General features: G+C 44.7%; 2 protein-coding genes across 5 annotated transcripts in view; one reads left to right on the top strand and one right to left on the bottom strand.

Annotated features, from left to right (window-relative positions):
- WARS1 (tryptophanyl-tRNA synthetase 1) overlaps nucleotides 1-8517 on the top strand; it is a 29323-nt gene extending 20806 nt beyond the window's left edge. For all 4 annotated transcript variants that reach the window (XM_083438181.1, XM_083438180.1, XM_083438183.1 and 1 more), the window contains 3 exons: nucleotides 953-1126; nucleotides 2828-2968; nucleotides 4161-8517. In XM_083438181.1, the coding sequence (XP_083294307.1) occupies nucleotides 953-1126; nucleotides 2828-2968; nucleotides 4161-4319 (474 nt within the window). In that variant the 3' untranslated portion in view covers nucleotides 4320-8517. The remainder of the gene's footprint in view (nucleotides 1-952; nucleotides 1127-2827; nucleotides 2969-4160) is intronic.
- SLC25A47 (solute carrier family 25 member 47) overlaps nucleotides 6134-13037 on the bottom strand; it is a 36801-nt gene continuing 29897 nt past the window's right edge. Inside the window, 2 exon segments of the mRNA XM_083439060.1 lie at nucleotides 6134-9272; nucleotides 12151-12421. Coding sequence (XP_083295186.1) covers nucleotides 8992-9272; nucleotides 12151-12421 — 552 coding nt within the window. The 3' untranslated portion in view covers nucleotides 6134-8991.

Raw genomic sequence — 13037 nt, 5'->3', positions numbered from 1 at the left:
TCGGTCCAGTATACCTGAAGGAGCGTCTCCACCCCCATCATTCTGCTCAGACACTGAGGTCCAGCTTTGAGGGCCTTCTGGCGGTTCCCTCGCTGCAAGAAGCCAAGTTACAAGGAACCAGGCAGAGGGCCTTCTTGGTAGTGGCACCTGCCCTGTGGAACGCCCTCCCACCAGATGTCAGAGAGAAAAGTACCAGACTTTTAGAAGACATCTGAAGGCAGCCCTGTTTAGGGAAGCTTTTAATATTTAATAGACTACAGTGGTATCTCAGGTTACATACGCTTCAGGTTACAGACTCCGCTAACCCAGAAATAGTACCTTGGGTTAAGAACTTTGCTTCAGGATGAGAACAGAAATCGTGCTCCAGTGGTGTGGCAGCAGCGGGAGGCCCCATTAGTTAAAGTGGTGCTTCAGGTTAAGAACAGTTTCGGGTTAAGTAAGGACCTCCGGAACGAATTAAGTACTTAACCTGAGGTACCACTGTATTGTATTTTAATATTCTGTTGGAAGCCACCCAGAGTGGCTGGGATAACCCAGCCAGATGGGCAGGGTATAAATAATAAATTGTTGCTGTTGTTATTTATTATATCAGTTGGTGGAAACCATTGGAGGGGAGAATGTTCTTGTGCTCAAACCCTGCTTGCTGGTTTCCCACAGGCAAACTGTTCAGCCACTGTGGGAACAGGATGCTGGACTAGATGAGCTATTGGCCTTATCCAGGGGGCTCCTCTTACGATCTAACAAATAACAAGACGTCATTCTCTGTTCCCAACAGCAAATCATCAATTCAGAGCTTCGCTAGGTTCAGCTTATCTATTGTGCCTTAGATCCTGAAAGAGGCTTTCTATTTGTTATGTAGTATTTTGCATCACTTGAACTCACACAGCAAACAACTGTGAATCATTGGTTTTCCGCTTCACACACAAGCCTGTTCCTGCTTGTTGTTTTGCAGGATCCCTACTTCAGAATGACGAGAGACGTGGCCCCTCGGATCGGCTTTTCCAAGCCAGCGTTGCTGCATTCTGTCTTCTTTCCAGCCTTGCAAGGTGCACAAACAAAAATGAGCTCTAGTGACCCCAACTCCTCCATTTTTCTCACTGACACACCCAAGCAAATAAAAACAAAGGTAAGAAAACAAAAGTCGGCAGTGTATACAATTCTTTTTAATCACACCTGGGTTCCAGTGCACCATCTTACTTTCACAAACCGCTTACCAAATTTCTTTGGTTTCCTTGCACAGTTTGTACCAAAACAAATATTCTAACAAATATCTGAAGCTAAGCAATATTCTGAAGCTGGCTGGATCACACACACACTGAGCTCCTTGCACTCTCAGCTAAACTAGATGTAATATTTAATGTACTAAACATCCTGTTTGCTCATCTGGCACAGGTCTGGGGCCGACGTCAATGTTCACCTGGTGGTGTCACTATTTTTTTAAAAAAATACACATGGTTTTAAAAGATTGACATCTTGTGATGTAAATCAAGCTACCAGAACTCGTTTTGTCCTAGGCACCAGAAATCACTTGCTACAAGGTGGCTGTTGCTAGGCAAGCCAAGCTTAATGCATCAATCTGTGTTGAAGCTGCTGTGGTTTGTAATCTCAGACCGCCTGGCTCTGAGAATGGACGAGTCAACTCTCCTCTTGAAACATGGTTCATTTAGTGTGTTCCAACATGAAGTCTGCAGACCCCTGAAGGCGATCCGGCATGACTCTTTGCCAGGGAAGTGCACTGGGTGTGTTGCAGTGTGGTACGTGGATAAAGAATTAAGCACAAAACAAAGGTTTAACAAGACAAAACAAAGGTTTAACAGGACAAAACATGATTTCTTGGCTTTTTTCTGAAATACCTTCAGGTTACTTCACATGCTGTTGCCTAAATGCCAGATATATCCTCCCAGAGAATTTAAGAGCGAACTTGCCAGTCAGTTTCAGATTGTCATCTCATGACAAATAATTTTTTTATCATTCAGTTGTTTAATAATAGATAGAGGTAGGAGTTTTGCTTTGGCATTAGGTGGGGCTTCCCTTATTTTGTGACATGAGAATCCAGTGTGTTGCATGAAACTCTTATGCAAAGTTCCAGTTCTTATGAGGTTCGTGTGTGTGTGTGTGTGTGTGTGCGCGTGCGTGCGCGTGCATACACATACCCTTTGGCATAACACCATATGCTTACTCATTTTACTGTATTGTATTAATTTATTCCCCAGCCTTCATTACACCTTGCAAGAAGTTTATATTCAACAAATTGAAAAAATTAATCTCAAAATAAAAGCCCCCTAAAAACAATTATATAAACCCGTTTGTGTGTGTGTACACACCACACACACTTTTAGTCATTCTGGCCTGCCCACAGATGATCAAAAAACCATGGCTTGTTTCTCGAATGTTTAGCTTATTTTCCAGCTGTTTGTCCTTTGTAGTTTGGTGAGCATTTACGGTAGGGTGGTTAAATAAACCATAGTTAAGGAAGGGTACTGAGATCACAGTTAAATCATAGTTAAAACACAGCAAGGTTTGTAAAGCAAAAAAGATTTCACATCAAGATTTGTTGGAGCTAAGCAAGCCATGCTTAAGCTTCTGAGCAGGAGTAACACATAACAGCCATGGTATAATAAACTAGGCCATGGTGGTATACTATGTCCTGGATTATTTGAGTGAGCTGAATGTTGACAACCTCTACATAGACTTGATGACCTCTGGACTTTTCAAGCATTATGATTCTTGGAGTTGCTCCATGACAATCCCTTCTGACTGGATTTGCAGAATTTCTTTATAAGTAGACCAGAGCTAGCCTGCTGAAGTCCTTGGATCTCTGTTCCAGATCAATAAACATGCCTTCTCTGGTGGCAAAGACACAGTGGAAGAGCACCGGAAATATGGGGGTAACTGTGATGTGGATGTGTCCTACATGTACCTCACCTTCTTCCTCGAAGATGATGACAAATTAGAACAAATCAAGCAGGTAATTCTTACCTCTCTTCCCCCCCTCCCCCAGTGAGATGCCTCACTACCCAGATAAAAGCACATAGGCAATCACGATTTTGCAATAGCAGCTCAACAGATTTTATTCCCCCTTCCTGGCACTCCTCTATTTCTTCTGGGTCCAAATTGACTGGAAAGTGGGCTTCGTTGTGTGTGTAGTTTGGTTGAAAGAATGGAAGCCACATAAGCACTCTAAAAACGATGGTAGCAGAGGCAGTAGCTATCAACTGTCTCAAAAAATGTCTATTATTCCTACACAGTGGGAGAGAGCCCGTGTTAGTCATACCCAGGCTAGACTTCATATCTTCACCCAGCTTTGATGGCAGACTGCACTCGCTGCAGTTGCCAGGCAAAGGCTGAGCATCAGGAAGACCCAATTATGTTCTGCTCTTATTTGATCCTGTTTGTGCATGCAGTTGAAACATTTTTAGGGCCTCCATTTAGCTGTGTCGGCAGCGAGTTGACGCTTCCTTCTATGCTCTGTAAATTTCCCATGAAAGAAGAATGCACAATCAGTATACAAATCACCCAGGGGAAAAATTGCAGGCTTTTCATCATGGTGGGTTGTTGAGGCATCAGAACCTGCATTAAAAGGGTAGGAAAGTCCACAAGAGGTATGCAACGTTTTGTACTAGTGCAAGAATTAGCCCTAGTGCAAATGGATACCCCTCTCTCCTTTCATGCACACCATCACCAAATCTGCTCCAGAGGGTTGGGGAGAAACCTGGAAGAGATTTGGGGCATGCATGGGGGGCGGAGAGGAGAACTTTCCATCACGCACAAAGAAATCCTCACACTGACACAGTATTCACCTTTGCGCTAGATTGAATGCAACCCCATCCTTCTTCCTCTATGCTCTGAACACAACGCAGTGGCTTAAAGTAAGAGGCAGCTAATCTCTGCAAAGTGTTCCTCAGTAAGTGCCCTTAGGAGTAATAATAAAAAAGTCCTCACTGAGTCATCAGCTCAAACCTCTAGGCCTTAAACCAGGATCCTCTGTGCCTAAAAATTTCCCTTTCTATGGCAGCTCGAGAGATACGTCAGAGGGAATGATGTATGTAATTAAGGCAAACAGATTGCTTTGCTTGCCAGCAGCTGTTCCTTCCAGGAGACTTGCAGGAGGGTTCTTTCCCCAGATGTTACCAGATATGACCCTGGCATTCTCTTGGCAGGCCTATACAAGTGGAGCACTGCTGACAGGAGAACTCAAGAAGGCATTGATTGAAACACTGCAGCCCTTGATCGCTGCTCACCAGCAAAGGCGAAAGCAGATCACCGATGAAATAGTGAAGGAATTTATGACTCCGCGGAAGCTGGCGTTTGATTACTAATTGCAGAAGTGCATGTTGATTTATCAGTACATAGAGCACACTTGATTGGTGTTGCCCTAGCCTCTCGTCTGCCGCCTCTCCCTAACAACGTACCTCTCTGCTTCTAGCAAGTTACTTTCAAAGTCGCCCTCCATTGTCACCAGTGACTTTGGGAATATGTAGTTTGTGTTTGGAAAAAACAGACATTGGCCTAGGACTTCATTTGACTAATTACGGGTTAGCAAGATAACCCGATCACCTGGAAAAGAGTTGCTTTGTCAACAAGAGGACCCTATTTCACGGAACGCAATATTAAGAAAAACGCTGATTACAAAGGTGGTGCAATGCCAGATTCTGCTACCGTGGGAGCTGTGTTAGGCATGTTTTTACATCTAGGAGCTGTGCCTGTTTCAAAGATAAACTCAACTCTTCCATCCAGAATATACATTTGTCTTTGTTTTTTTCCTTTTTCGGTTGTTTAGTTACAGTGGACATGATTGCAATTTGGCCTTATCAAAAGCGCTGTCCACTTGTTACAAGCCGGTTGAGAGGGAGCTTGGGACCATCTCATCCAAGTCAGGCTGCTCCTTCTGCCTTCACCATTCTGACCAGCATGATCTCTGCAGCAGGAACCTCTTTCCCGTGAGTGGAGGCTCCCGGTGCAACTTGGGAGTCATGGTTGCAAATTGCACAGGCAGCCTCACCCCTTCAGACATTCTACTGCACGCCATCAGTGGTGATGGTGGAAGCAGGAGGAAGAAACTTTTATTTCATAGCTAAAGGTGCAGCCCTGAGCCCCTTTTCAACATGCTTGCCCTCCACAAGCGAGTAGTGTGTGAACTAAAGACCTTCTGTGTTTCTAACAGCCTGGCAAGTTTCATTTGGGCAGTCACTTATATTTCAGTGGTTCTAAGAACATACGATAGTTGGTTGATGAGTCTTTCTGCAAATGATACCTGGCTAGTATCTATAAGTTGTCTATACTGGACTTTGGGGAGTTTTGTCAAGCCCAGCAAGCAAATTGTTGCTCGTTTTTGCCCTGCAAAGCAAGGGAAACTAATAATAATAGCTATTATTTCTCAGGGGCAGCATGGACTGCTAAGAGATTATCACAGTAGAGACAGTGTATACAATGGGCAAAAAAACCAAACCTATCTGATAACTGGGAAGTTAAAAATCGCCAAGCGATGCTGTGACATCAGCAATGTGGCTGCAAGACAAAGGACATCTTTGTTTCTGTGTTTATATTGTTGAGATTAAGAGCTGGTTATCTCTCTCTCTTTGTGTGTGTCTCTCTTTCTGTTGTTCATATAATCTTTCAGCATGAATTAGTCCACAAACTATAACCCTCATTGAGTATTTCCTACACAACAGGTTCTCAGGTTTGTGATGCAAGCAGAAACAAAGCTTCTTGTTTCCATTTTTGTCTTCTTTAAGTCGTGAGCATTAAATGCGGCATGAATCCACAGTTCATTGAAACTCTGCATCAGTAGAGATCTGCTGTGTGGGTTATATGCATCGGACCTGTATACCATGCACTGAAAGCACACTGCACCAACCTAGTATGTCTTTACTAGTTACAATCAAACTAGTTGAAGGCTGAGGTGCCACAACAGGTGAGTGTGGATAAGAAATTGCAACTGGAGCATTGTGACCTGCCATACGTTCTTGTAGCAGATCATGTTGGTGTGTCTGGTTCATGAGCTTTTGTCTTTTGTTTCGTTTTTGTTAACAATGGTGCAGCTAATCAAAGAGAGTTTATTTTTGAAAAGTGCTAAGAAGGGCGACAGTGAATCCAGCCCTGCTCAGACATCTTGCACAGCGGCTTACGAATGCTGGTGTAAAGGGAATTGTTTATTAATCATGCATAGCAACTGTACAAACTGAAACCATACGCAATAAAAACAGGGAGATCTTGCAGAACAAAGGCTGTTTTTGCCGTTATTACCTGGTGTATAGACTTGTGCATTTTTGTGTGTGAACACTCAGAAGATGCAACTATTATCAGATGTTGCACATAAATATAGGCTAGTGGAAATCACTTTAAATTTGCTTAGGGGGCACTTATAATACGATAATACGATACGATAATCTTTATTGTCATTGTCCCATACAGAACAACAAAACTTGTAGTGAGCTGTTTGTGGAGTAGAGGCTATATGCAGCAATATTTGCTAGCTCTTGCAATAGTCCCAGGTCACCGCAAACTCATGGGCCAGGTGGACTTGCATGTTCTTGTTAAGGACTGTACACTTTCTAATTGTATAGTACAGCGGTTCATTAAACTGCTGGAAACACTTTCCAATGAGCTACCCGTTGCGCCCTCAGTTCACACAGGGGGCACAATTGGGCTACATCTTTGCCCATTGTGAACTGAGAGCATGACCTCCAACAACCTTAGGTCCCCAGGTCATTGGCCAGGCTAGCTGGGGGTATATGGGGTCTGAGCCCAGCAAGGTCTGGAGCCCCAAAGCTGGAGCAGTGCATATTAGGGAAGCTCGGTAGCGGTGCCCCTGCTGTCTTTTTCAGGAAACCTATTTGCTGTTAGTCATCAAAAAACTTTTCGTGACCTTCTGAGTAGCTCCAGGAATTCCCAGTGCACAGCCTGAAAGCCACTGCTGCACAGGAAAGGAATCTCAACAGGAAATGAGCAGTGAAACCAGATCACAAGGCTGAATCAAGAAATTCAGTTCTATCACCTGTGTACTGAAAGAAAATAATGGGTTTTTACCCTAAAAATGTGGGTTAGTTTCCCGGTGTTGTTCCTTTAAGAATTGTCATTGTAAGATTTTAATACATTTGAGCTTTAACAAAATAAAATTACACTCTAAATTCACTGTTTACAACACACACACACACACACACACACACACAAAACCATGTATATCTACCTGCCAACTCAAGATAACACTTCCTGTATCTGATGATACAGGACTTAGTCCACGAAAGCTCACGCCTGCAGCAGACAAATACAGCTTCCCTAATGAAAATTGGGGAGAGCAGGGTAGAGAACGACAGTTTCACATAATTTAATGTGAACCACCTAGCACGGTTTTTGCAAAGGTTTGCCTAAGGGTAGTTCCAATTGCCTGAGCATGCCATGATGCTCTAATCCAGCATTCCAAATTCCCTTAGTGCTCACACAAGCCAGTTCCCCTTGCAAAGCTTGTAAAAAAGCACTTGTCTGGGAATGAATGAGATTGCAATGGCATAAATGGGAGCGCAGAATTAAAAGTGCCGACTTTTCCTTGTCAAGCAAAGCATGTTGTAAATGGAAGGCCATTAATAGCCTCTTATGCAACATGTGCCTTCCCACTGCAAGCTGCAGTGTTCCAGCAAAGCAATTCTTGGACATGGAATGTTACATGTGGTGTCTTGTTTCTGCCGGTGGCCTTGGGCTTTTCGTGCATCTCTGGTTGAACAGCTCTATTGTTTGTTCAGTAACGAGTAATTTGGGGTCAATGAAATGTTCAGAACATCAAACTCTTCCATTGCCCATCACTGGCAAATCCAGATCTCTGTATGTGTTCATTTTTCCTTCTGTCTTTACACTTGCAAATTTTCAGCTCTAAGCAACTTCAGGCAGCGATAGTCATGTGCACCTGTTTCCATATCCATGTCTGGATATGGAAAACAGATGAACCCAGAATTAAATCAGGGATGGAGAACCTTTTTTCAGCGGGAAGACCACATTCCTTTCTGAGCAACCTTGTAAGGGCCAGCGGCCAGTGATGGGTGGGGTCAGAAGCAAAGGTGAGCAGAACAGCGTATGTGTGCAATGAATATTAAGTTCAAGGGGCCACAGGGTGGCTTACCTGGGCCCCCATGTCTTCACCTGGGGCCCTCAGAGCGCCCCTCCAAAGAACGTTCAGCAAGTGACAACAAGGGCAGGGTCTTTTCAGTTGTGGCTTCCTATCTGTGGAATGCCTTCCCAAGCCTGCTGCCAGCATCCTTTCCACACCAGGTGAAAGGTAAAATCTCTCTTCTCCCAGGCATCTGAAGGATTGTCGTGTTGCTTGATGATACGTCTTGCTTATGACTTTTTTTTTTTGCTGCTCCTGTTTTGCTGGGTCTGTTCCATGCGTCTTTGTATGGTTTTTATTGCAATGCGATGTTCTTCTTTTCAGAGAATATGTCATGCTTTATGTCAGTTGCTTAGGGACTCTCTGTGTAGCAAGTGCAATGCAAATTGAATAAATAATAATAATTTCTCAATGCACAGACGGCTTTCTCAAAAGAAATTCGGTTGAGCATTCCGAAAGGAAAAGACCGCTTTGGAGAGATGATATTGCAGTGAAGCAGCCTTTGCCAACCTGGTGTCCTCTAGGTGCAGGGATGGGGGAGCCTCCAGCACAGAGGGCAACTGTGGCCCTCAAGACCTCTCTGTTTGGCCCTTGAGATTTTCTAGACCACGCCCCTCTCTGGTCACACCCCTCTCCCTAGGCCACACCCCTCACTGGTCCTTGAGTGTTTTTGCCTGGCTGGAATGTGTCCTTCAATTATAATAATGCCCCTTGAATGCCTGGATGGAAGATAGAGAGGGGTGCACAACTGTGTGTAGAAACTACCTTACTGTACAAAGATGAATTTAGCATTCGTTGTCCCACCCCTGTTTGTACGTGGCCCTCTGATGGCAAAGGTTCCATGGCCCTGCTCTCGAGGATGCCAGCTAGCGAAGGCTGCAATGCCCCCTTTATTTCATCCAGCGTTCGCCTAACCTAAGCACACCTTCGTAAGTAAAGAACACCATCATATTTGCAGGGAAGGCGCGGATGGAGTTTAGTCCGAGGCCTTTGAAGAGGACTCTCACCCCCTCTTCTCTTACGCTGTCCCTCACGCAGTGTACTAATCCGGAGTATCTGCGCAGGCCCTCGCCATCCACCTGCATCCGGGATTTGATGACATCCATTGGGGTGGCCGTGCCCCAGGCCAGGACTCCAGCGCAGCCTCCAGAAAGAAGCACAGCCCATAAGTCTGCAAAACGTAATTATAAGCAGCGTTAAACTGACAGCGAGATAGGTTTGCAGAGGAGAAATGGGCATTGCTCTTTAATTAGAATGCAGAATGTTGACACAAGTTTTGATTTAGTATTATTTTTTTGCATTTGAAATAGTTGTTTTTATTTATTATCACTTATTAAATTGCTTAGCCGCTTTATCTTGCCTGTGGCAACCCAAAGTAACTTACAAACAAAAAACCCCACATAGATACATTAAAACTAATTGTGGGTGGGAGAAACTCCCTGGCTTGCCCTTGGGACTGCAGCTGCTAATAGACATGCTAATTTCAATGGGTCTACTCTTGAGTATAACTTAGCTAGCTATGCCCTCTTAAGTAGTGGTATTATTATTGTCTTCCAGATCAGCAGTGGGCAGACTTAAGTCTTGTGGGGTCTACTCTTTTCACCCCCCAGAATCTCAAGGTCTACCATCTTGAACCAGATGCCAAATAGTGGCTAATCCACTTTCTGCTGCCCCTGGCCAAGTTCCTTATCCTGACTCAAGTCCTACCTAAGGCTAGTTCCCACAAGCAGCAGATAAGATGATAAGGCACTACTGTGGGGTAATAGGCAGAGAGGTTGATGACCATGAGAGGCCTAATTTATGCAGGGCAGTTGCTTCCAATCAGCTCTGAACTATGGAAGGAAGACTGTAAGAAGATACTTTGCAAGTATCTCATATTGGGATTAAGCACACAGAGAAATCTGCTAATGAGCTTCGAGAGCAGATATCCCCTGTTGGAATTATATGTCTTGCTGCCTCTTTGACCTGCACTCCGTAGTCCATGCACAAGATTCTTGACATACCTTCTGTGAAACATCAGGCAGGCCTTTCTTAAGAGGCTCTGCTTTCTGAAGCTTCCCCTTTCTCCGTATCCGGGACAAGTGGATTCCCTGTCTCTCCAAATCCTAATTAAATTTGATTGAGTGGTCATTCTAGCTGGCCACTGAAAGGTTCCAAATACGTTTACATCCCTTCAGCTTTCCCACATCGAAGGCTGACTACATTCCATATATTTAAAGCACATGGCTTCTCCCAGAGCTTCCTGGAAACTGTAGTTTACCCCTCACAGAGTTACCATTCCCACCACCCTTTACAAACTGCATTGCTTTAAATGTATGGTGTGTACACAGCCTTGGTCTCTATGGCTTGGTTAAACCAGGTTGCATGATTAAATCAGCCGGTTGTGCAATCCATACACAACATTTACGGGAATCTCTATGTGAGAGCCAGACTCGAAATCAAGTCCCATTGATTAAAGTGAGTGGGACACAGGTGGCACTGTGGGTTAAACTACAGAGCCTAGGGCTTGCTGATCAGAAGATTGGCGGTTTGAATCCCCGCAACGGGGTGAGTGCCCGTTGCTCAGTCCCTGCTGTTGCCAACCTAGCAGTTCGAAAGCACCTCAAAGTGCAAGTAGATAAATAGGTACCGCTCCAGCGGGAAGGTAACCGGCGTTTCCGTGCACTGCTCTGGTTTGCCAGAAGCGGCTTAGTCATGCTGGCCACATGACCCGGAAGCTGTATGCTGGCTCCCTCGGCCAGTAAAGCGAGATGAGGGCCGCAACCTCAGAGTCGGCCACGACTGGACCTAATGGTCAGGGGTCCCTTTACCTTTACTATATTATAAAATAAAAACCCATATGCATGAACAAGCTATCCTATTTCCTCAGATTAACCTCCTAGATAGACTGTATAAATTGTGGGAGGAACACAGAGAGAATGGAACTCCGCCCCCCCCCACCCCACAGGGATTATTTGTGTGGGGAGGGACGCTGACGGATGTTCTGAACATGTTCTGTATTTTTGCATTGAACAATTGCTAATTCTTCCGTTTCTTTTTCCTAAAGTCAGGTCCACCTGTGATTGTGATACAACTCATTGCAGTAATATTGACTGAGATCGCTTATGGCTTTATTATTTCCCCATTTAATAAGATGTAAAAATGTGCCTGAAATACTTGGAACATTTGTCATGCTCTGGCCCCCCACCCCGGCCCAGGCACCTGTGAAAACGCTTCCAGGGTCGCTGGCCTCTCCTCTCCCTTCCTCCTTCCCTACACGTTGCATGAGATGGGCTATCATGCCTCTGGGATTAGTGAAGAGCTAAAAATAAAATCCATTTCATCATTTAGAAGGTGCCCCTACACCCGAGCTGTATAGGCTTTAGCGATGCATTTAAAAGGTGCAGTTAGCCGGCATGACTGCAGTTAATAAGCATTCAAGGGGGAAGTTAGAGAGGAAGAGTTCTTGGATGACATCAGAGGACGCGGCCTCTGAGTTAACCAGTTACACAAGAGAAGCTCAAATAGAATTTCATAACAGGCGCTCCGAGCATATTACACAACTGGAGCAAATTGTGCCAATGATAATACTCTGTTCTAATCATTCCCATCTATTTTCCGGTTTGAGTGCCACTGCTTACGTAGCCAAAACAGCAGCAGCAGCGCCTAAGTGCAAGAGGGAGGTGTCAACATCTAGCTTCCCCTGTTTGCTGTAGGCATGCAAACCCCAAGGGGTTACAGAACGGTAGAGAGAGGACTTGACACTAGAACTTGGGGACATCTAAAGAAGCTGCAGGCTGGGAGATTCAGGGTAGACAAAATAAAGCGCTTTCTCCCACAGCACAGAGTTAAACTATGGAACTTTATCCCACAGAATGTCCACCAACCAATTTGCATTGGGCAAATTTATGGAGCAGGCAGCTATCAATGGCTGCTAGCCATGATAACTTAGTGCCGGGAACAAACACTCTATACGAAAGTTGCAGAATTGTGGTGACTCAAATGCAGAAGCTATGAAGACAGGTTTTTCAAAACTCCTGAAATAAACCCTTCTCATTTAATGCACACACCTGCTCTGTCTTTTCCCGCTGGAGTAAGCCAGTCGCACAGGACGTTGTAGGTGAGGAAATAGACAACAGATGAGCAGCAGTCTCTCCACATCAGAGCCAAAGACCCCTTGTATAGACCCTTGAAACCTTCCTCCTTCACGACGGTCCGCAGGCAGTGCACAGCTCCTTGGTACTTAGGCTTGGAGATCAGGACGTGGGGTGGAATAGCCAAGGGGTCTTTCTGGATCTGGAGTCTCACTTTGGCCAACTCTGCAGGTGACATTAGCACAACCTGAAGGGTGTAATTAGGAATTAGTGGTCTAGAAAGAGATGCTTCCTGTAGAAGCTCATCACCCACACATCCCCAGACCAGACCATGGAGATACAGAGCCTAGGGTCCAAACTCATGTATTATGGGGTGCCCAAACTTTTTTCAAAGAGGGCCAGATTTGCATGAGGGCCACCCAAAGTTGAGCTTTTTTTCACAATTTTACCCCAAAGTTGTTGAGCTCTTTTAAGGACTTAACCCCAAAGCTGTTGAGATTTTTTTAGGATTGTAGTTGTTGAGCTTTTTTTACAGTGCTGAGCTTTTTGGGGGATTTTACCCCAGGATATATACTTCCAGGCGGGCTGGATTACATTGACCAGCGGGCCATATTAGGCCCCTGAAACGGACTTTGGACATGCCTGCCTTAGTGTATATACAGTATTTTTTGCTCTATAAGACTCACTTTTTTCCTCCCAAAAAGTAAGGGGAAATGTGTGTGCGTCTTATGGAGCGAATACAGGCTGCGCAGCTATGCCAGAAGCCAGAACAGCAAGAGGGATTCTGAGATTCAGAAAATTATTTTTTCTTGTTTTTCTCCTCCAAAAACTAGGTGCGTCTTATGGTCTGGTGTGTCTTATAG

This window comes from Podarcis tiliguerta (genome assembly GCF_965153285.1).
Source record: "Podarcis tiliguerta genome assembly, chromosome: 1".
NCBI lineage: Eukaryota > Metazoa > Chordata > Lepidosauria > Squamata > Lacertidae > Podarcis > Podarcis tiliguerta.
Note: the sequence above shows the minus strand (reverse complement) of the source record. Positions and strands in the feature narration are given on the sequence as shown.